General features: G+C 51.5%; 1 protein-coding gene across 3 annotated transcripts in view; it reads left to right on the top strand.

Moving 5' to 3' along the window:
- Nucleotides 1-7,779: 7,779 nt before the first annotated feature.
- Nucleotides 7,780-22,450, top strand: part of LOC143835048 (transducin-like enhancer protein 1) — a 53,571-nt gene continuing 38,900 nt past the window's right edge. Inside the window, exons 1-7 of one of the 3 annotated variants that reach the window (XM_077332145.1) lie at nt 7,780-7,978; nt 9,869-9,966; nt 11,001-11,146; nt 12,692-12,755; nt 14,281-14,325; nt 19,032-19,094; nt 20,103-20,144. In XM_077332145.1, the coding sequence (XP_077188260.1) occupies nt 9,943-9,966; nt 11,001-11,146; nt 12,692-12,755; nt 14,281-14,325; nt 19,032-19,094; nt 20,103-20,144 (384 nt within the window). In that variant the 5' untranslated portion in view covers nt 7,780-7,978; nt 9,869-9,942. Of the gene's footprint in view, nt 7,979-9,868; nt 9,967-11,000; nt 11,147-12,691; nt 12,756-14,280; nt 14,326-19,031; nt 19,095-20,102; nt 20,178-22,450 lie in introns of all 3 variants that reach the window. The other 2 variants (XM_077332144.1, XM_077332147.1) reach the window with 2 other exon arrangements.

The raw sequence follows: 22,450 nt of genomic DNA, 5'->3' as shown, positions 1-22,450 counted from the left end.
AATTGTACAGACATTCAACCTTTCAGGTCCTAAGTAATTCCAGTTAGTTTTTTTGTTTTCAGCTCTTTTGGTGGCCCTGATGAAGGTAGACATTTTGCAAATAATTCGAAAAACATGGGATTGCTACCTGGAAAAATTTGTGTCTGTTTTATTGTATATATATATGCAATTTCCTTCTGTTGGGTGCATCTGATTCTGTATGATATGCTTTAAATATATAACATCTTCACCCAACGTGGTTGTGTGGTGTTTTATTTTTTAACCAACACAATGCCTGTGGTGATTGGGTCATGAATTGGGATATATAGCCCAAAACTTGAAGCAAAATAAAAGTTTCAAAGTGACAGAGGCACAGATGGAGAGGTGTGCCAAGTAGCAGACTGGCAGGCCCAGGTTTGAATCTCCACTCTGCCATGAAGTTTGCTGCTTGACTTTGGGCTGTCAGTCAATGTCCCACAGCCTCCCCTACCTCACAGGATTCTTGTTAGGCGACATGAGGAAGAAACAATCTTTTATAGTGCCCTGAAAGGTTGGGGCTAGGCACTGACTCCCACATTGGCATTGGCAACTATTTGGGCTTTTGCCAAGGAATTCTGGGAACTATAGTTTGGGTGTTAGGAATTGTGCATTTCAAGATTCCTGTTCCTGGAAATCTGTGAGTAAGGTAAATACGCCCTAAGATGTGATGCGGGGTCAGATAGGTCTTTTCCTCTTGCAAAACGGGTGCATTTGTGCCAACAGTGGTGGAAGGTTGCCAAGTTCCTCTCCGCTCCCCGGCTGGGGGTCAGGCTGCCAGCTCTAGGCGAGCACAAGGTCACCCAGCTGGTTGCATGTGGGGGAGCACAGAATCAAACCCGGCTCGTCAGATTAGTAGTCCATACTCCTAACCACTACACCAGGCTGGCTGGAAGTGTTGCAGGGCCAAAAGCTGACATGCTGTTCCCTGTCCCTGCACCATTCACATATCAGATCTGGTTCCCTAGAGTTCGTTGGAGTGGAAGGTGTAGTGTCTCTGTGTGTGTGTGGGGGGGGGGGTTAATTTAGGGAGAACAGGGATGCCAGCCTCCAGGGGGGACCTGGGGATTCCCTGGGATCACAGCTCATCTCCAGACGACACAGCTCAGTTCCCCTGGAAAGTGGGCTGTCAGGCACTGGACCCCACTGATGCTTCTGTCCTCCTCGGGCTTCATCCCTCAATCTCCCTTGCTAAATGACTTCCTACCGGCTAGTAGTATCCTGTCTTTGGTGTGCCATCTGGGTGAGTCCCACACTTTTGTTTGTTTTGCCTGAATAATGGCTAGAAACTAATCTTGCACATGCCCAATGCACCCTAGAAAACAGGTGCACACCTCTTTGGAGTCCCCAGTTAATGTGTACGGAGCTACAAACAAACTGTGCCTTCATGCATGGGTGTGAAACACATGGACATGTGCACTAGCAGCAGCTGGAATCATCTCTTCTCCTTGGCCTCCTGTCATTCTGGCAATTGATCAAAGATTTCTGACTTGACCAGGAACATTTACTTTTCAGTCTGCCCCTCTCTGAAAGCAGTCTGGAAGCAGCTAACATCATTTACAACCCATATACAAAGTCCATAAAAGTGTTAGGCATTTACACAGAATTACGTAGGAACTCACAACCCTATAGCTCATCTACTGTAACCTGCCGCCCCCTTGAACCTTCACAGAATCAGCTTCTCCATCAGATGGCTATCCAGCCTCTGTTTAAAAATCTCCAAAGATGGAGAACCCACCACCTCCCGAGGAAGCCTGTTCCACTGAGAAACAGCTCTGTTAGGAACTTCTTCCCGATGATTAGACAGAATTTCTTTTGCATTATTTTCATCCCACTGGATCTGGTCCGTCCCTCCGGAGCAAGAGAGAACAACTCTGCTCCATCCTCTACATGGCAGCCTTTTAAATACTTGAAGATGGCTATCAGATCCCCCCTCAGTAGTCTCCTCTTCAGGCTAAACAGACCAAGCTAATAAAGATAAGTGTAAAGTTCTGCATCTGGGTCAGAAAAATGAAAAGCATGCCTACTGGATGGTGGATACGCTTCTAGGTAACACTGTGTGTGAACGAGACCTTGGGGTACTTGTGGATTGTAAACTAAACATGAGCAGGCAGTGTGATGCAGTGGTAAAAAAGGCAAATGACATTTTGGGCTGTATCAACAGGGGCATCACATCAAAATCACAAGATGTCATAGTCCCATTGTATACGGCACTGGTCAGACCACACCTGGAGTACTGTGTGCAGTTCTGGAGGCCTCACTTCAAGAAGGACGTAGATAAAACTGAAAGGGTACAGAGGAGAGCGACGAGGATGATCTGGGGCCAAGGGACCAAGCCCTATGAAGATAGGTTGAGGGACTTGGGAATGTTCAGCCTGGAGAAAAGGAGGTTGAGAGGGGACATGATAGCCCTCTTTAAGTATTTGAAAGGTTGTCACTTGGAGGAGGGCAGGATGCTGTTTCTGTTGGCTGCAGAGGAAAGGACACGCAGTAATGGGTTTAAACTACAAGTACAACGCTATAGGCTAGATATCAGGAAACATTTATGTGTTTGTTTGTTTATTTATTTATATACCGCCCTCCCCGGGGGCTCAGGGCAGTTTACATAATAAAATAAGAACAATACATAAGAACAATGTCTATAAAACATTTGATAAACGTGCAATAATATCTGATAATTGTAAACATTTAACAGTATAGTAGTGTAACCAATAAACAAAACAACAGTGCAACAATACAAACAGGTTCAGGGTATATAGGTGGTGTTCTGAGGGGGAGGGCGGGGGGGAGCAGGGGCCCTTTGGTTGCTGTTGGTTATGTTTGGTCTCAACCATAGTCAGAGTAGTTCAGCAGTGGAATTGGCTGCCACAGAAGGTGGTGAGCTCCCCCTCACTGGTGGTGTTCAGAAGCTGGACAGATCCTTCTCCTGGATGCTTGAGGCTGATCCTTCATTGAGCAGGGGGTTGGACTAGATGGCCTGTATGGCCCCTTCCAACTCTATGATTCTATGATAAGCTCCTGCAACCTTTCCTCGTACGTCTTGGTCTCCAAACCCCTCACCATCATTGTTGCCCTCCTCTGGACACACTCCAGTTTGTCTACAATTTCAGATAACAAATCCTAGCTCTGCTGCTAACTCCTGGGATCTGGGCACAGGATAGCTTGGATTTCATTTATTTCCCCATATTCAGATGGAGAGGGGTAAGAGGTAAGGGGTCATGGAGTGATAACGTTGGCCTCAACTGTACACCTGGGGGAAGAGCGCCTTTTGCAGGCCCTTCTGAACTTTGACAGCTCCAAACTGATCTCTGCAGGCCGCACATCCGACCAGGCTGAAGCCCTGGCTGGGGGTCGAGGGCAATTACACTTCCTTGGGTCTGGGGGACTCCTAGCAAGTTGGCGTTTGCTGAGCAAAGACATACCTGGAGGGGGGACATACCTGGAGATGCAGTCCCTCAGGTATGCAGGGCCCAGACCTGATGAGGGTTTCCAGCTCTGTTTTGGAGTGACTTGCTTCCCCCAGGGAAGACGTAAGGATGTCAACTCTGGGTTCAGAAATCCCTGGAGATTTTGGGGGCGGAGCCTGGAGCGGTTGGGGTTTGGGGAGGGAAAGGATCTCAGGAAGGTTATAATGTCATAGAGCAAGGACTCATGGTAATTGTAGTCCATGGACAGCTGGAGAGCCACCCCTGTCCTAAAATTCCCCTTCTAAAACAGCCGCTCTCTCCAGCAGACACGCTCTTGTTCATCTAGAGATCAGCTGGAATCATGGAGACCTCCAGCCACCCCCTGGAGGTTGGCAACCCTAGGAGGACTCTGCCATCCCCCCCACACACACACACACACACACTCTCTCTCCCTTCCTTGCCTGGCTGAATTAAGGACCAGAAAGCTTCTTCTCTCCTTCTGGACCCTGCCTGCTCAGGGTGGACCTTGTGGCAGGGACTGAGGGCCAGATATGAACACAGGAATCCCAGCAACTCCTCCCTGCCCCTGCCCCGAAATGTACTGGAAATGTTTCAAAATTACAATAAGAAGGGGGGCAGGGAGGGGGCAACTTCCCAAAGGCCGGAGGCTGTTGGAAGCACTCGAAACGGAGGAGCGGAACAGACGTTAGAGGGCAGCATGGCCCCAGCTATTTCCATGCGGGTCTCTTTTCTGGGGCTCTGATGGGAAAGTTGTTCTTTTGGGGGAGGCAGGGAGGGAAGGGAATGGTCTTTTCAGCAGAAACTGGGATCCTCTGCAGTGGGGCAGGGGGCTGAAGTGTGGGGAGGGTGTCTTTTGGAGGGGGTTTTGCTTCTCTGTCTTTGCAGCTGCACAGGAGAGGCTGGTGGCTTTCTAAGAATCCCTCTCTCTTCACACATTTTGTGGGGCCCGGGGTCCTGCTCTGTGCCAGGCATAATCCCATATCAGTTTGGGGCTTTCCTCAGTTCCCAGGCATGCAGTGCCTGATTAGGATCAGGACCATCCTGAGCATGGGAAGTGGACTTCACCCTCCCCACTCTGTTCCCAACCAAAGCAGTTCCAGGGGGCCCTATAGGGCCTGTTGAGGAAGACCTGAGGATTTGGGTATCTCCCTGTGTGGGAAAAGGGGTGCAGGGGGATGGGCTCAGCTGGATGCAACCGACCGCCACCCGCACACCTGCCTTTGGAATGAGGCTGCCCATTGTCTTTATGTATGAGTTGCTGCTTGGCACACACAAGCTCATACCCAGAATAAAACTGTGCTGGTCTTAAAGGTGCCCTTAGACTCTGACTTTGTTCTGTTCTATTGTAAAGCTGCCAACAATGCGAAGAACTGGGTCTCCCCAATGGATTCAGTCTAGGCTAAGGTGTTTTCTGTAGCCCATGGAGGGCCTTCATCCCTCTCACTCCTCATCGGGTGCCTCATCTCCTCTCATTTTCAAATGAATATTTCTGTGCAGATTGGTGTTGTGTACTGTGTATCCCGAAATCCCTCCCTCTGTCATGTAGAAAACTAGCATGTCCAGGGATACAATCCAGCCTAACTTTCTACATGCCATATTCTTTCTCCTTATTCGCAAAGACAGTTCCCAGAGCTTGATATCTTTATCATATAGTTTTGTCAATTTAATAAACTGGCCCAAACCCTGAATATAAGAGGCATAGATCAACTAGCTGCCTGACTTATTCTGTATCTGTTCTAAGCTTCTAGTTCTCTTGTTTTTAGGATCTTCTTGGCCATGACTCAGATTCAGTGTTTTATTTTAAAATATTATAATTTGTTGCCGTTATGATTTGTTACTGTTCCGAGTTCCACCAGGAACTCGAGTTTCTCTCCTGTTCCAGTTTCTCTCCTCTGGAAGCTCATTCCACCAGGTGGGGGGCAGGATGGAGCAAGCTCTGGCGCTGGTGGAGCTCAAGCGGGCTTCCTTGGGGCCAGAGACCACCAGGAGGCTGGAAGTGATAGAGCGCAAGGCTCTTTGAGGGGTGTAGGCAGTAGGAGAGGCGGTCCCTCAGGTATACTGGGCACAGACCACATATGGCCTTAAAGGTGTTAACCAAAACCTTAAGCCTGATCTGGAATTCAACCAGGGCAGCTGCTGGAGGATGGGCTGGATGTGGGACCTCCGGTGTTGCTGTGAGGACCCTGGCAGCTGTGTTCTGGACCAGTTGTAGTTTACGGATCAAGCATAAGGGCAGGCCAGCATAGAGCGAGTTACAGAAGTCCAACATAGAGGTGACCGTCGCATGGATCACTGTGGCTAGATGTTCCGGGGCCAAGTAGGGTGCTAGTAGTTTGGCTTGGAAAAGATGGTAAAATGCCAGCCGTGCTACCGTTGTGATCTGAGCCTTCATTGAGAGGGAGGCATTAAGAATCACACCCACGTTCCTGGCAGAGTGGGCCACTCATAGCTGCACACCATCCAGGTTGGGTAGGGGCACATCCTCACTTGGACCTTTCCTGCCCGGCAACAGGACCTCCATCACTTTTATAGTAAAGTGTTTTTATTTGAATATTCCTATAAGGGTTTATATGCTCCAGGCTGCCTCTTGGTTTTTTGGGAGTCATAACATATTTTTGGAAAAGTAAAAATTAAATATGATTCAAAATGCTGCATCAAGAACATCTCCTTCCTTCCTTCCTTCCTTCCTTCCTTCCTTCCTTCCTTCCTTCCTTCCTTCCTTCCTTCCTCAGGAAGAGTCAGGTCAGACTGAGATGCCCTGTGGTGTGTTGGGTATAGCCTCAGTTTCGAATCCTCACTGGTGCCATGGAAGCACACTGGGTGACCTTGGGCCTGAATGAACGGAGCTTGCAGGGTTGTTGTGGGGCTAAAATCGGGCAGAGAAGAATGATGTCATATGATTTGGGGGCCCCCTGGGGGAGAATAGCCGGGTGACTATAAAGGCAAATGGATTGTGAAAGACAAGATGCCATCCAACCAGCCAGTCAGCCAGCTAACCCGGTATACCCAATCCTGCAGGCCAAAAAATCTGTCCTGAGCCCGTGTGGTGGAGCGCAGAGGGTGCTGGCCTGGGATCCGGGAGACCCGGTCTGAATTCCTGGGTCTCCAGCCCATACGACTCAAGCGCCTGCCTGTAGCTCGCCACTCAGATCCAGCAGAGTGAGAGCCAGCTAGGTTAAGAGTGCAGACTTCTAATATGGCAAGCTGGGTTTGATTCCCTGCTCCCCCACATGCAGCCATCTGAGTGACCCTGGGCTCGCCATAGCACTGATAAAAAGCAGTGATATCAGGACTCTTTCAGCCTCACCCACCCCACAGGGTGTCTGTTGTGGGGAGAGGAAAGGGAAGGTGACTGTAAGCCATTTTAAGCCTCCTTTGGGTAGAGAAAAGCGGAATAAAAGAACCAACTCTTCTTCTCCTTCAGTGATATCAGGGCTCTCTCATCCCCACTCACAGGGTGTCTGTCGTGGGGAGAGGAATGGGAAGGCGACTGTAAGCCGCTTTGAGACTCCTTCAGGTAGAGAGAAGCGATGTATAAGAACCAACTCTCTTCTTCTTCTTCTTCTTCTTCTTCTTCTTCTTCTTCTTCTTCTTCTTCTTCTTCTTCTTCTTCTTCTTCTTCTTCTTCTTCTTCTTCTTCTTCAGCAGAACGAGTGGAAGAGGTGGCCAGAAGCCAACGGGAGATGTCTTCCCTCTTAGAGGGGGAACTCCACCGGTGGGATTGCTGCCTGGTCCGCCGGGGGCCCCTCGGAGCGCGTGCCATTCCCTTCCCTTCTGCCAGAAGGGCCTTTGTCAGGGCTTAAACCAACAGCCCTCCCCTCCAGTCATCTAAAGGTCAAATGACCCGACTCTCCCCCCCCGCCCTTTTCCCAACTCGGAAGAGCTAACCAGTTTTCCTCCCGCCCCACACCCGAAAGGGTTAAGCCGGGTCTGCCCTCCTCCCCCCCTTCCCCAACTATCCACACTCTGAAGGGTTAAGCAGTTTCCTTGCTCCGGTCCCTTCAGGGTTAAGCCATTTTCTCTCTCAGCGCGCTCCGTCCCATTAAAGGGTTAAAAACCTTTTTTCGCTCCCCCCCTCCCCCCGCGCTCTCCTCTGCTTTCTTCCTCTCTCTCTCTCCCTCTTTTCATCCCTTGGCTACATTCGCCTTCCTACAGATTGACACATTTTCTACGGGCGGTAGCCCCGGACCAATCAGCGGCCCTCTCGGCTCTGTCCTCCTCCCGCTCCCCACGTGGGGGCCGAGCGCTCCTCCGCGGCGCGCCGATTGGCTGCGGCGCGCTCGGCTGTGGCAAAAGAGAAGGAGCCAGACCCCACGTGGAGCTGGCGCTCGTTCATTGATCGGTCTCCCCCGCAAAGCTGCTGGGGAGGGGGGAAGGGAAGGGAAGGGAAGGAGGGGGGCTCTCGCAGGCAGAAGACGGCGACCCTCTCCGCCCGCCCGCCCTCCTCCTGCCCTCCCTCGCTCGCTGGCTGCTGCTGCTGGGCGTGCTGGAGGCGGCTGGGCACCCGGGGCCCCGATCCGGGCTCTGGCGCGTGGGTGAGTGGCTCTGCCCCCCCCCCGCCCAAATTGGTGGGGGGAGGCAGGAGGAGCCTCGAACTGATCGCTCTACCTGCTGCTGCTGCTGCTGCGGAAGGGCGGGCGAGAGAGAGAGAGAGAGAGAAAGAGAGAGAGACCCCATTGTTTGGGCTGCTCGGATGGGGGCGGGGGCGCGAGCAAGGGGGTCCCTCGGAAGGGCGGGGGAGGAGCGCTCCTCGAGGAGGGGGCCAGGCTCCCCCAGCGGGAGGTCTGGCGGGGGAGGGGGTCTGGGCGCGCAGCTCCCGGGGGCGCCTTGCGTGCCTATCTAGGTCAGCCCCTCTCCATTCCCCCCCCCTCCGTTTCTCTTCTTGGATTTCCTCCGGGTTCAAGGCAGGCCGGGGGGAATCACGGCTCCTCCTGACCTTTCTCTCCCCCCCCCCCCGGACTGGCTCCTGTCACCAAGGCAGCGGGGAAAGCAGATTGCCCCTGAGCATGGGCAGAGTGCTTTCTTGCAGACGCGCGCTTTGGCCGGCTGTCAGCCGTGCCGGGGCCCTGGGCCGTCGGGGAGGCAAAACTTCCTTGCATGCTGCTTGGAGGATAACGTAGAAGGCTAAAGATTACCCGGAGTCGTTCTGTAGTAAATGCCTGTAGTCTAGGGGCATGGGGGAGGGTGCAGATCTCTCCCTAGTCTCAGAGCAGGGCGCGATGGAGGTCTATAGGAGCCAAAAATTTGTGGAAAGTCCAAAGAGTTCCCGTGCCATGCTGATTTTTTAAAAAGCGGGGGGCTGCCAGGAAAACTCGCCGTGTTGAAGTCCAGAGAGGTCTCTGGCACTGCCTGTGTAATAAGCACTCAAGTTTGCTCTTCCTGAATCATTCGGCCCTTGATCTCTCTTGGTTGCCCTGCCTGGCCGCATATCCGCATGGTTCTTTGGGCCACAGGGAGACTCTAGAGCAGGGATAGTCAAACTGCGGCCCTACAGATGTCCATGGACTACAATTCCCATGAGCCCCTGCCAGAGACCTCTGGCAGGGGCTCATGGGAATTGTAGTCCATTGATATGGACAGTCTTCAAGCAAAGGTTGGATTCACACTTTTCTTGGATGCTTTAGGATGCTTAGGGCTGATCCTGCGTTGAGCAGGGGGTTGGACTAGATGGCCTGAATGGCCCCTTCCAACTCTATGATTGTATGATTCTATATCTGGAGGGCCGCAGTTTGACTACCCCTGCTCTACAACCTGGTTTGTGAGGGTGGGCAGAATTCCACGGTGCCAAGCCAGTCTTTTCCAGTTGGCTTTGGCTTTAGTGGTAGTTCTCCATCAAAAGTTATAAGATTGTTGTATGATGAAAATGCAATTCTTGGCACATGGGGGTGCCATGTTGGCAGCCATGAGAACAAAGTAGAACCTCCTGTGTCTCAAGACAGTATATCTTGGGGGGGGGGTTGAATCTTGCCGAATCAGGCCTAAAATTAATCTAATCCAGTAATGTCCAAACGTGCCTGGGAAACTCTTCAGCGGGACGTAAAGGAAACTTTCCATCACGCCATCAGGGTTTAGGAGTATACTGCATCTGAGTGTGGAGGTTCCATTTTGTTGTTGCACTGTTGACGGACTTAGGGCTGTCTCTTGACCAGTGGTGGTTGCTGCTTCGTGTGACATCTCTCTTAACTGTGTTGTGTGAAGACATTCAGCACTTCCCCATCTTGACTCTCCTTTTAATAATATTGTCTGTATGTAACTTTCTTTCTGGCAAGCTGAGGGAAGGAAAAACTATAAACTATTCCAGCATAGAAGGTACTGCTGCTCACAGGAAATGTGCTGTTTGTGAGACTATTATATTGGCTTTTTTCAAACAAATGTGGTCTCTTCCTCTCCTCTTACCCATCCTTTTGACCTCTTGGCGTGTCCAGTTCTGTTCCTGGGAAAGCAACTCTGATCCCAGAAGTCTCACCACAAGAGGAGGGCGTATGGTGTCTCATCAAACATGTTTCCCCAAAACCGGCCCCCGGTGAGTTATTCCACACACACCCCCAGTTTAAGATTCCTTACAGACTTCAGTTTTCCCATTGTGTAAAGGATTCAACTGCTTAAAAGATTTTCCTTCAATTAACTCCCTATTGAATTGGTTGAAGAAATCTTACATGTTGTAAACTCTTGGTATTGTCTTGGATGGATGGATGGAAAATTGGGGGGAGGTGATTTGCTTAGGAGCAAGACTCCTGTTCTAAACTGTCCCTTTTCATCAGACTTGGCGTGTCCTTCTTATTAAGGGTGCAGCTAACTCCAAAAAAGGTTTTCTGAGATAAGTTCAAAACCTATCAGCATGGAGATCCTTACCTAGAATCTACTACAGCTAGAAGGATTGTTATGAGCAAAAGAAATGCAAGGCCTGTTAAAGCTGGAGAAGAACTATGACAAGTAAATGGACAGAATATGTAAAAATATCACTTTCTGTTACTTTATTTGTAGCTTGCTTTGTCTGTTGAATTGGGGTTTGGTAGACCACAGTATTTGATTAGTTCAAGTTAGTGGTTTTGCAGTGGAAACAATGGGAAGGGAATCAGTGTCTACTAGAACTTTAGTGAAGCCATGCTGGATCCGTCCAAATGGTCCATCCAGTCCAACGTTCTGTGTCACACAGCGGCCCAAACCTAGGCCCCATCAGGAGGCACCTCCCACTCTTCCCCCCCCAAGCACCTAGAAGACAGAGCCTCACTGCCCTAGACAGTGTTCCCCCTAGACCAGCGGTAATCAAACTGCGGCCCTCCAGATGTCCCTGGACAACAATTCCCATGCGAACGCTGGCAGGGGTTCATGGGAATTGTAGTCCATGGACATCTGGAGGGCCGCAGTTTGACTACCCCCGCCCTAGACCTTGTGGCTCAGAACCACTGATGGATCTCTGCTCCAGATCCAGTCCCCTCCGGAAACGGTCTGTGCTTGTAGCCATCACCCCTTACTGCGGCAAGGAATTCCACTAGTCCATGACTCTTTGGGTGAAAAGGTAGTGATGTGGGTGGTGATGGGTGCTGTCTCTCCCAGGCTCACCTACAGGCCCAGCCTGTTGCTACCGCGGCTGCTGCAGCAAGTGTAGTTTCAACCACCCCCCAGTCGCTGAAGTTGACGTACCCAGAGATCCTGGATCGCATCAAAGAGGAGTTCCAGTTCTTGCAGAACCAGTATCACAGGTAAAAAATGTGTTTCTGTTGCTTACATGTTCCTTGTCTTTCTTGTGTCCAGTGATTTACAGAGGCTGTCTTATTTCTGAATTCAAATTGAGATTCGGGGCACGGTCCACTCCTGATTCCGAGTGTGGATCAGAGAGGGGCAGTGGCATGGGCTGGGAGGTTCTGCTTCTTGTGTTTTCTCCTGAGTCATTGATCTGGATCTGCCTCCTGACTAGAAGGATGTCATGACTTGGGCAGAGACACAGCGGAAAGCCTCCTCCTCAGAGCATTCTGCAACATCCTTGCATTGGGTGGAATTGCGTGGTTCAGTTGCACCCACTGCAGGCTAACCTAAGAATCCACCAGTCCAGGTGACTGGTGATTGGAAACAAATCAAAGCAGTGACTCATGCAGAGATGCAGTGGGCAGCTTTGTATGTATGTGGGGACGGGGGACGGAATTTAAATGTCTGTTGTTTTTTTCTAATTCTCATCCCTACACAAAGGATTCTCAGGGATGGAAGTTGTGTGTCCCATTAGATTAATAACAATATTATTTTTAATAATAAAAAATCCCCGCTCAGCCGTTGAAGTTCACTTGATGCCTTTGAGGCAGTCCCTTCGTCCCCCAGCCCACCTCACTGGGCTGTTGTGAGGACAAACAGGAGAAGGAAAGCCACGCGAGCCTCTCTGTGCTTTTTAGAGGGGCTTCTGGATAAAAGGACATTATGCAAATTCTTCCTTTGCATTTCCCCCCCTCTGTCTTGGCTGTCTTGCCAGCAAGTGTTGGATTGGATTGGGATTTCCTTGGGGCAGAGACCTGCTGTATTAGATAAAGTGCCAGACAGATGGGAGAGCAGTCCCTGATATTCAGCTTAGAATGGCTTGAGGTGATTAGCAGTGGGAGTTTTGTGGGGCAATTGCTCTCTTCCTCCCTACTACCGGCCTCATGCAGGGGTGGCCAAACCGTAGCTCTCCAGATGTCCACGAACATCTGGAGCATGAAAGACAAGGATCTGAGAGACTCTGGTTCAAATCCCTGGTCTATGAACTTCCTTGGCAGAGTGCCCTTGGGACAGTCTCTTTCTTGGCCTAGCCTACCTTTCAGGGCTGTTGTGAGTGTGAAGCCAAAATGCAAATGGGGGAGAATAAGGTACATCACCCTGACTTGTTAGAGGAGGGCTGTGATAAAAATGTAAATAAATACTGGGTTATAAAGAAATGACTTTAATCACTGGCTTCCCTCAAATGGAGGATTTCCCTCGATGGAAAAATGAACAGCCAGGGCAAGGGTTGGACTGAGACCTGACAGGCCTGGGTTCAAATCCTCCCTCAATCACAAAGCTTTCTAGGGGCCCTTGGGCCAGTCACTTTCTTCCTGCTTAGCAGCCCCTCTCAGGGCTGTTGTGAAGATCGGCAGGGCAGGGAGACCCTCACGCCCCACTCTGAACTCCTTGACAGGTCCCAGGAGACTTGTTCTGAGGTTTCGCTTGTGCAAACTGGCTGTGAAGCCTTGTGGAGCCCGACCCGCAGGGCTTTCGCTGCCCTCCCTGTTCTGTTTTTACAGCTTGAAGCTCGAATGCGAGAAGCTGGCGACGGAAAAGACAGAAATCCAGCGGCATTATGTCATGGTGAGTGGCCTCCCTGGAGCTGGGGGGCTGGGCAGAGAATGGGGGGGGGGTGTCAGCTGTGACCCGGAGCCAAACAGGCCCATGTTGCTTGCTTTCCTTCCACTGTGCCGTGGCCCCGCTGCGTGCTGGCTTGGCAAGGGGGCCTGGCAGCCGGCTCAGGTGGTAATCCCAGGACCAGTAGCATTCCACTGGAACGGTTTCCTCCGGGGGTGGGAAGGAACACCCATGAATACATCGAACTGCCTCGGTACTGAGTCAGTCCCTTGGTCCACCAAAATCGGAGTTGTCTACCTGGGCCAGCAGCTGCTGTCCAAAGTCTCGAGGAGAGAGATCTTTCCCATCAACGGCTATCAGAGCTATAAAACGGGGATGCCGGGGATTGAACCTGGGACCTTCTGCATGCCACAGACCATCACCAGGGAAGGGAGCCTGTGGACCAGAGTGAGGAGAGAGCCGGAGTTGGGGGGGGGCATCGTCACCTACAAATACTTGGCACAAATTCATGGGGGGGGGGCTTCCTACCCCTCCCTTTGTACTAGTTTGATGAGTCCTTCTTTCCAGGGACTTCTGACTCTGCTGGATCCTGGGTTAAGGGCTGAGTGGTTCAGCGCGGTTCGGCTGCCTTGGTGATCGCCGAAGGCCGAGGCGGCGCCTTCAGTGATCACCGAGGCGGCCGAACCGCACCGAACCGCTCAGCCTTAGTTCAAGTGTGTGTGTGTGGGGGGGGGGCAGGGGTGGTGGCAGTTTTGATCTTTAATTTGGGTTGCCAATTCCACATGGGGGAATACCTGGAGATTTGGGGGTTGGAGCCTGGGGAGGGTGGGGTTTGCAGAGGGAAGGGACATCAGCAGGATCACACTCCGAAGCAGCCGTTTTTTTCCCCCAAGAGAGCTTGTCTCTGTACTCGTGAAGATCTGTTGTAACTCCTGGAGATCTTTAGCTGGAGGTTGGCAAGCCTACTTGCCAGCGCTCCAAGGGTGCTGGGCTGGAGACTAAGCTGGCCCAGGTATCCCCAATCATGAACCTTCTGGCTGCACCAGGCTGTTCTGGGTTTCTTGATCAACGTGACAACCGAGAATGGCCTGCTTTGAAACAAATGTGTATTTCTGCTTTTTTGATACACCTTCAGTTTTTTTGGAGGATGGCAGTAACTAATTCCTGAGGAAGAGGAGGGCTCTCCTGAGGTTCTTATGAAGGCCTCGGCCTCTGTGCCCTGTTGCTGGACCTCCAGAGGAGCTGGTTGGCCACTGTGTGAGGTGGGAGGCTGGTCTAGATGGACCCTCTCACTGCTCAGACCCAGCAGGGCTCTTCTGATGCTCTCCCTTTGATTCCATGTTTTCTTAGCCTCTGTTCTGGCTCTGGGATTTAATTTCCTTTGAAGTGTAGCATGAGTGGGGTTTTCCTGAGTACCAGAGCCAGGCAGTCGATGTTGGAGATCCCAGATAATCAGACTGAAGATCCCTGTTGCTGGCAATGTTAAAAAAAACAACTTTCTTTTGCCTGTCTGTTTGTCTCTCCCACACAGTATTATGAAATGTCCTATGGTCTGAACATAGAAATGCACAAACAGGTGAGTACAACCAATCTTTTTAAGTGCTCAGAAATTTGGAATGAATTATCCTAAAGCACTGGCATGAATCTTAAATGAGTCCCCAAATGACGTGGGTTCAAGACCCTGCTCAGCCACAGAAACTGACTGGCTGACCTTGGACCCATCACAGCACTCAGTCTTCCCAACCTCACAGGGTTGTTGTGTGGATAAAAGGGAGAGAAGAATGATGTCAGCTGCTTTTTGGGGGGCAGGGGAGTTCTCATTGTGTGTGAAAAGGGAGGATGCATGAAACACGGAATGTTCAGCCTGATCTCCGAAAGAGAGATCCCTCCCCTGAGGATCTGGGGTCTAAATTTAGAAAAAAGAGTGAGAGGGTAGGGAAGGTGTAGGTGTGAGTAGATGCGGGTGACTTCTTGGGCTAAAGACCCCCAGAGCCCTGTGTGAGGTCAGCCCACACAGTCAGAACTCCTGCTTAGGATATTGCCCAGCCAAAGGCCCATGTCAGCATCTCTTAGAGTTTCTATCTTCAGATGAGGAAACTCCTGGAGATTTGGGGGTGGGCCCTGGGGAGGGCAGGGTTTGGGGAAAAGAGGCAGTTATAATGCTAGGGATTTCCCCATTGTAGTCCGTGGACATCTGGAGGGCTACAGTTTGCCTACCCCTGCTCTGGAGGGTATCTTGGGAGAGAAAGGGACAGGAATTGAATCTCTGCCTCCCTTGTAGTAAATCTCAGGTTTATTTCCTTGAGAAAATGTACAGGTTGCTTTCCCAATGAACATATGCAAGAAGGAAAGGGCAGGGTTTGGGGAGGAGAGGATATAAATGTCCCCAAATTGACCCTCCAAGGCAGCCAGTTTCTCCAGGGGACTGATCTCTGTAGTTAGTTGTGATTCCAGGAGATCACCTGGCCCTTTTGGAGGGGGGGGTTCAGCCCTGCCCTCTTGAGAGGCCGCACTGTGGGGCCAAGATAGTCCTTTTGTGCCCACCAGTCAGAAAAACCGGGATGGGGAGCCAAAAAGGCCTTGGCCGTCCCTCCTCCTCGGGCGGTTGTTTTATTTTCTGTGCTCCCCTGTGGAATTTGCGTCCGCAGCCTCTCTCTGAGCTTCTCCCCCCCCCCCCCTGGTGCTGTGCAGACGGCTGGATTTACTGCTGGCTTCAGGTGCGGCTGGCTGGCTGCCAACCGGCTGTCTGCGCTTGGCTCCTTCCCCCCCTACGCCCCCCCATTTCTTTTTAACGAGAGCTCGTAACTCTGGCCTCTGACGGCCCCCCTTTCACTGCTGCAGCTGGAAGCTTGGGGGGGTTATCACCTTGGCATGCTGATGGATCCTTTCCTCCCCCCTTCCTTGTGGGGCCTGGATGGGGTCTTCCCCTCAGATTAAGCCCCCCCCCCGCTGCTTTGATTGCCGCCCCACCGCTTGCCCTTGGCATGTTTTATTACCGACACGTAAAAGTCCCTTTCACCTGAGGAGGAATCAGCTGGCTTGCTGGTCAAGTGGGGGGGGGTGTAGCTTGCTTTTATAAATCCCCTCCCCCTGTTGGTGTTTTTAATTTTGGCTTTCCGCATTGGAGAGTTCTGCCACCCTTTGCGGCAGCCGCCCATCCTTCCAAGCCTAAGTAATTGTTGATAATAATAATAATAATTAGTAATAATAGTGCACGGTGCTTATATAGCTATTAAACACTTGGTGTTTTCTGTTATTTGTTTTGCTCCATGTTCTGAACGCTGCTTAAGTGTGGCTCCCTAGACCAGCTGCTTGATGAGAAGGGTCCCTTGCGGTGGTAGATCTGCTTTCTAGGTTTGATCCTGATCTGTTGGCTTTGGGGTTGGTATCTAGCAGTTCAATTCGAGCTGGATCAGAGTGGCTGATTCAAGGCTGGGGTTTGGGGAGGGGGGAACTTTAATGGGGTATAATGTCATGTGCCCTCCAAAAGCAGGTATCTTCTCTGCAGGAAGAGCTCTATAGTCATCTCAAGATCTCCTATAGCAGGGGTAGTAAAACTGCGGCCCTCCAGATGTCCATGGACTACAGTTCCCATGAGCCCTTGCCAGCAGTTGCTGGCAAGGGCTCATGGGAATTGGAGTCATAGAATCATAGAATAGAATCATAGAGTTGGAAGGGGCCATACAGGCCATCTAGTCCAACCCCTTGCTCAACGCAGGATCAGCCGAAAGCATGGTCCATGGACATCTGGAGGGCCGCAGTTTGACTAGCCCTGTTCTATAGCCTGGGTGACCTCCCGGCCGCACCTGGAGTTTGGCAACTCAAAGCTGGATCCAGGCATGATGGAAACATTTGCATCTTTACAACAGCCCTGTAAGGTAGGGCTGCATTGCGTGGTATGGCTTGCGTTATCTGGCTAGGTCACAGCAGGGTAAAGAGTTGCATTTCTTTGTCCCTGGCTTATTCTCTTCAGTAGGAGATACATTGCAGCTGCTCAGGAGTTAGGGAAGAGCCCTCTGCACATGCTTAGTGTCTTCAAGGCTTGCTTTAGCCACGTAAGAGTTTGTCTGGTCAAATAGTCAATCTCTGTCTGGAATTTAGGTGGTTGAATAGTTCTGCATGCAAGGAAATCCTTGAACCTAGAAAACTAGTAGAACCTAGGTTGGAATGCCTCACCCTGCATGTCTAACTTTCTGTGTGCAGAGATTTTTTAGAACAGAGATGCATTCTGTTGTGAAAGCTCCCATTAAAAGCAGTCTTATCCAGCGTAAGTTGATTGTCTGAGAGGAGTGTGTGTGTATGTGTGTGAGAGAGAAAGGGAGACAGAGAAATTCAGATGTTGGTAGTACTATTTTAGCTGCAGTTTTAAAAAAGACAAATTCAAACAAAGAATGTGAGGAAAATTAAAAACAGAATATTTAACATAATGTTACTCTATCAATCTATGGTGCGTCTTGTCTTTTCTTAAAAGAAAAAATTACAATGAAATCCGCCCAGAGTCTGTAGTGGGATGGGCACATGCGTTCACTGTTGGTGCAGCCGCCAAGGTCTTGGGAATTCCCCCCCCCCATGAATCACGTCCCCCCCCCTTCCTCACAGGCCTTCTGGCGACAGCAAAGAGCCATTTTGGACGCTGGGAGCCCTTTTACGACCTAGACTTCTCCCCTGGCTTTAAACTGTGTGGTGATAATGCCAGAAAGGCGTTTTATTTTCCATCTTCTGCAAATTTATCGCTTGTGATTTTTCTAGTTGTTGTCGTGCGCTAATTGGAAGCCCCTTGAAGCAATTATGAAATGGGAAAGGTGGCTTCCAAATGCCTTAAGTAGTAGATTTAAAAAAGAAAAAAAAAAGGTGGGTAATGTGCTGGGGACTGAACTCCCCATCCTTTACTGCAGGGGTAGTCAAACTGCAGCCCTCCAGATGTCCATGGACTACAATTCCCATGAGCCCCTGCCAGCGTTTGCTGGCAGGGGCTCATGGGAATCGTAATCCATGGACATCTGGAGGGCCGCAGTTTGACTACCCCTGCTTTACTGTTTTCAGTGATACGGATTGAGTCTGCACAGGGGCTGGTGTGTGTGTGTGTGTGTGTACGCATTTCCTTTTCTCTCCCCCCCCCCCCGCACACAGGAAAGGAAAGGAGGCTGGGGAAGAGGAGGAGGGGGGAGCCGGTGAGCAGGGCATGATCATTTTTCATACCGCGAGCGTTAAAGTGCCACTAAATTGAACATTAACGAGGGCGAGTGAATCAGAGGCCACGCTTCCCCCAGGAGCTGAGCTGCCCATCAGTGCATTAGAAAGGAGAATCCATTACCGCAGCCCCCAGGAGAGAATTAAATCTTTCCCAGAAACTACCTGCCGCCAATTCCGCGCACGCAATTTGCCCCTCCCTGCTTTCCCCCCTTTCTCTCCCTCTCTCTCCTTCTCCCCCCATCCTCCCTAGATCCTTTGGTTTCTGTGCAAGATGTGTGATTTCCAAAATCGGAATAAAACCGGGCGTTCTCCAATGCTTGGTTGGAATACAAATCATGACATGCACGTTTTGATCCCTTCGCTTTGATGGAAATTATGCAATCTAGTCCTCTGAAAAGAAAAGAAAAAAGGAAATCCTCCTCTTTTCTAAGGAGCTTCAGGACTGGGTGTGGTTCTCCTTTGCTTTATTTTCACAACGGCCCTGTGAAGTGAGCTAGAGGGAATAAATGGCCCATTGCCTCTCAGAGAGATTCACTGGGATTTTTGTGTTGCGTATCCTAACCTTTGATGGGACTTTGTGCATGCTCAGACATCTTTTGTTGTTGAATTTGGGCACTGCATCTCTTCTTAAAGGAACCTGGTAGAGATTAAGGATGGCCCTGGGGGGAGGCTGGTTAGCGGAACAGGCAGGGAGTTGCAAGGCTCATGAAAATGCTGCCTTCTCTGCACTCCATGCCCTCAGCCAGCATGTCAGTCAGGTGTTGGGAAAACAGATTGGAACCTTGTATGTTTTTAGCTGTTAGGTGGGGAGACCTGGGTTTGGATCTCCACTTTGCCACAGAACTTGCTTGAGTGACTTAGGGCCAGTTCTTCTCTGTCAGTCTAACCTACCTCGTAGGGTTGTTGTGATGACAGAATGGGGGAAGGGAGAGCCGTGAGGTCTTCCAGGGGGTGGGTGGGTGGGTGGGATAATAATGTAATAGATTGAACACGTTCCAAAAGGAGGTGGGGCACTTTTCTGTTCTCCCTCGGTGTTCTCCACGGCTCTCCAGGGTGTGTGCTGAATTTCTTTCCTCCTCCCCCCCGCAGACGGAGATTGCCAAGCGGCTCAACGTCATTTGTGCACAGCTCATCCCCTTCCTGTCCCAAGAGGTGGGTGTCCCCCTTAATGCCCACCCCCTAATCCACTATGGCTGTTGGTCTACTTGTTCCACCCCCCAGCCCACTTAAACAGATGGTTAATTTGGGAAGAAGCTGGGATGTTTGTGCTGCGTGCCAGTGGGTAGGTGAGTGGAAGGGGGAGGGGTCTTAGAGGAGTGAACAGCAGTCACAAGAGAACTGAGACCCTTGGAGGGTGGGCTAAGTGTTGGCAGCCCCTGGAATGCCTGCTCCTTTTTGCCTTGCTGGTCACAATGGAGGGAAAGGCCTGTTGAGATGGACTGCCTTCTAGTGAATGGGGGGGGGGGGCAGTCCATCCAAGTCCAAGCTGTCTTTTCTGTCTGGTAGGTCCCAGGCCAAGGTCTTCCACATCACCTCCTGGCTAACTCTTCTTTAATTTGGAGTCAGCCTGGGACTCCCTGCGTGCCAAGCAGATGCTCTGCCACTGAGCCAGCCCCCCCCCCTAGCATCCCAGAGCACCCCTGCTGTTGGTCACACTACAGCAGGGGTAGTCAAACTGCGGCCCTCCAGATGTCCATGGACTACAATTCCCATGAGCCCCTGCCAGCGTTCGCTGGCAGGGGCTCATGGGAATTGTAGTCCATGGACATCTGGAGGGCCGCAGTTTGACTTCCCCTGCAGTGTGTCCCAGTGTCCCAATTCAGATTCGATTAGAGGTGATTCTGCACTTCCAGTCTGGTGCTGGAGAGGAGCGATCTACATTTCTGAGGGAAGCGAAAGGAGAGGCCTGAGTGAATGGCTTTGTTTCCTTTGGGGCAGAGGCTAAGCGGGCTTCCGCCGGAGGAGAAGTGGGTTTTGAAAAGGGCCAGGGGCCTTTGGGGAGGGATGGGAGGGAGAGCAGGCCGGGGTGGGGACTCACGGACCAGAAGTGCTTCATCCCCTGGGGTCATCAGTCCGGAGGGTTCTCTGTCGCAGGTGGGGCTGGCAAGGAGGGGGCGGCCTTAATCTCTCTGCTAACTTGAGTCTTCTCACCTCTTGCAGCATCAGCAGCAGGTGGTTCAAGCCGTGGAACGTGCCAAGCAGGTGACTATGGCAGAACTGAACGTGGCCATTGGGGTATGTGGACCCCTTCCCTCCCCCCCGACTCCCGTGCTGTTGGTGGATCCTCTTTAGTCACCCTGCTCTGATCGGGGATGGGGGTGGGGTGACAGACATAGGCCTGGTCGTCTCTTTGTCCTCATGTCCTGAAATCCCCCCCTGGTGTCGTTGATCCACTGATCCGTGGGTCATCTCTTGAGGTTTGGGGTGAGCCTGTCCTGGCCCGCTGGCCTCTTGATTCTTCCAGCGATCCCCTCCAGACCCTCGGCTGCTGCTGGGGAGCTAGCAGAACGTGGAAACCCACTGCTGAGTCAGGAGGACCCAATTGGTGGGATGGAGCATCTGAATAGCAACTGCCTGCTATTTAAGGGGTGCTTCGGCTTGGGCCTTATGTCCATCATTCCTCATGCTTTGGTGCCTTGATCCATGGGCGATAGTCCCGAGGGGAGCTGCATTGGTCTTCAGCTGAACTTGAGGATGGTGGCACCTGAGAGACCCAACTAGATTTTGGGGATAAAGGGCTTTTGAGAGCCAAACCCCCTTCATCAGATACAAGCAGGGATGAAGGTCTCTGTCTGATGAAGGCCACTTTATCCCCCAAAGCCACTTTATCCCCCAAATCCCGTTGATCTTGAAAGTGCCGCTTGGGCTCAAATCTAGTTCATCAGTGGGGGGGGGAGGGGGGATGCTTCATGCCTCTTTGTCCCACCATCTACAGGAGGGAACCACAGATGTCCCCTTGTTTCTGACTGGGTGTTGGGCATGTCCTCCCATTTTGGGTTCTCTGGTTTTGGGGGAGACGCAGGCAGGGCTTCCTGCCCTCTTGTTCCGAGGCCCCCCTGCCTGCTGGCTGTCCCCATCCCAGACTTCTCTGAGAAGCCCAGCATGACTGGAACTGGAGGATGAGGGAGGAAGGAAGGAAATGGGTATGTTGCTGGGGAAGGGTGGGGGTGGGGGGTCAGAACTGCGCCATGGTTAATGAGCGGATTAGGAGCGCCTCCAAGCAGAGGGATGTGACGGGAATGGCAGCAGGTAATTGGATTTAGTGCGGTGAGCTGGGGAGGGGGGGGACCAGAGACCACAGAGAACAAAACGAGACCCTGCAGGCTGCCGCTGGTCGGGCCGAGGGGAATGCAGCATTGTTCACGCGGGATGGGAGATGCTCTGCTCCACCTCCAGAAATCCGCCTGCTTTTTCTTTTCCCACTAAGTATGACCCACAGATTCAAGCAGGCTCATCAGGATGAATCAAATTGGCTTTTGTCACCTTTTCCAGGAGCCCTTTTTGTCCAGAGACATCAAAACAGCCAGGCCACTTTGGGGAGATGCACAGGCTTGGCCTTTGGTGAGCCTCCAGTGTTTTGGAGTGGGTTCTCTGAGCTGTGCTGGGCCTAGACTTTTCAGGGGATGCATTCCAGTGGCCAATGCATACATATTCCCACACTGAGCGGCAGGATACTGGTGCCATGAGATCACAGTCAATGTACCCACCGGAAGGAACGAATGTGATAGTTAATGATTCCTTTGAGCCGATGTGCCTTCTGAGGAGGCTGCATGTCGCATCTGGCCTGGGATTGCTTGCTTTTCTTCCCATTGGGGGGCATCCCCTGAAGGGGAAGTCATGTAGACACACCAAGATGGTTTCTTTCCTCAGGGTGGGTAATTCTGAGCTCTCGAACTTTTGGAAACATGTAGAGTGTGCTCCGTAATGAACCTCTTGTGGCGCAGAGTGGTAAGGCAGCCGTCTCAAAGCTTTGCCCATGAGGCTGGGAGTTCGATCCCAGCAGCCGGCTCAAGGTTGACTCAGCCTTCCATCCTTCCGAGGTCGGTAAAATGAGTACCCAGCTTGTTGGGGGGTAAACGGTAATGACTGAGGAAGGGAATGGCAAACCACCCCGTATTGAGTCTGCCATGAAAACGCTGGAGGGCGTCACCCCAAGGGTCAGACATGACCTGGTGCTTGCACAGGGGATACCTTTACCTTTTAGAGCAGGGGTAGTCAAACTGCGGCCCTCCAGATGTCCATGGACTACCATTTCCAGGAGCTCCTGCCAGCATTCGCTGGCAGGGGCTCCTGGGAATTGTAGTCCATGGACATCTGGAGGGCCGCAGTTTGACTACCCCTGTTTTAGAGTGTGCTCCAAATGTAATTGAGGAGAAATGGGCGCTATGCGTCAGAAGTTTGGGAAATGGGGCAATCAGATGTTTGTGAAATAGGAAAATCTAAAGTGCGTTGAAAGAGCAGTATTCAATGTGTGCAGAATGGGCCCTTGGATAATGCATTTGCAGTGT

This window comes from Paroedura picta, chromosome 4 (assembly GCF_049243985.1).
Source record: "Paroedura picta isolate Pp20150507F chromosome 4, Ppicta_v3.0, whole genome shotgun sequence".
Classification (NCBI taxonomy): Eukaryota; Metazoa; Chordata; class Lepidosauria; order Squamata; family Gekkonidae; genus Paroedura; species Paroedura picta.
The sequence above is the reverse complement of the archived record's forward strand: the minus strand, read 5'-3'. Positions and strand labels throughout refer to the sequence as shown.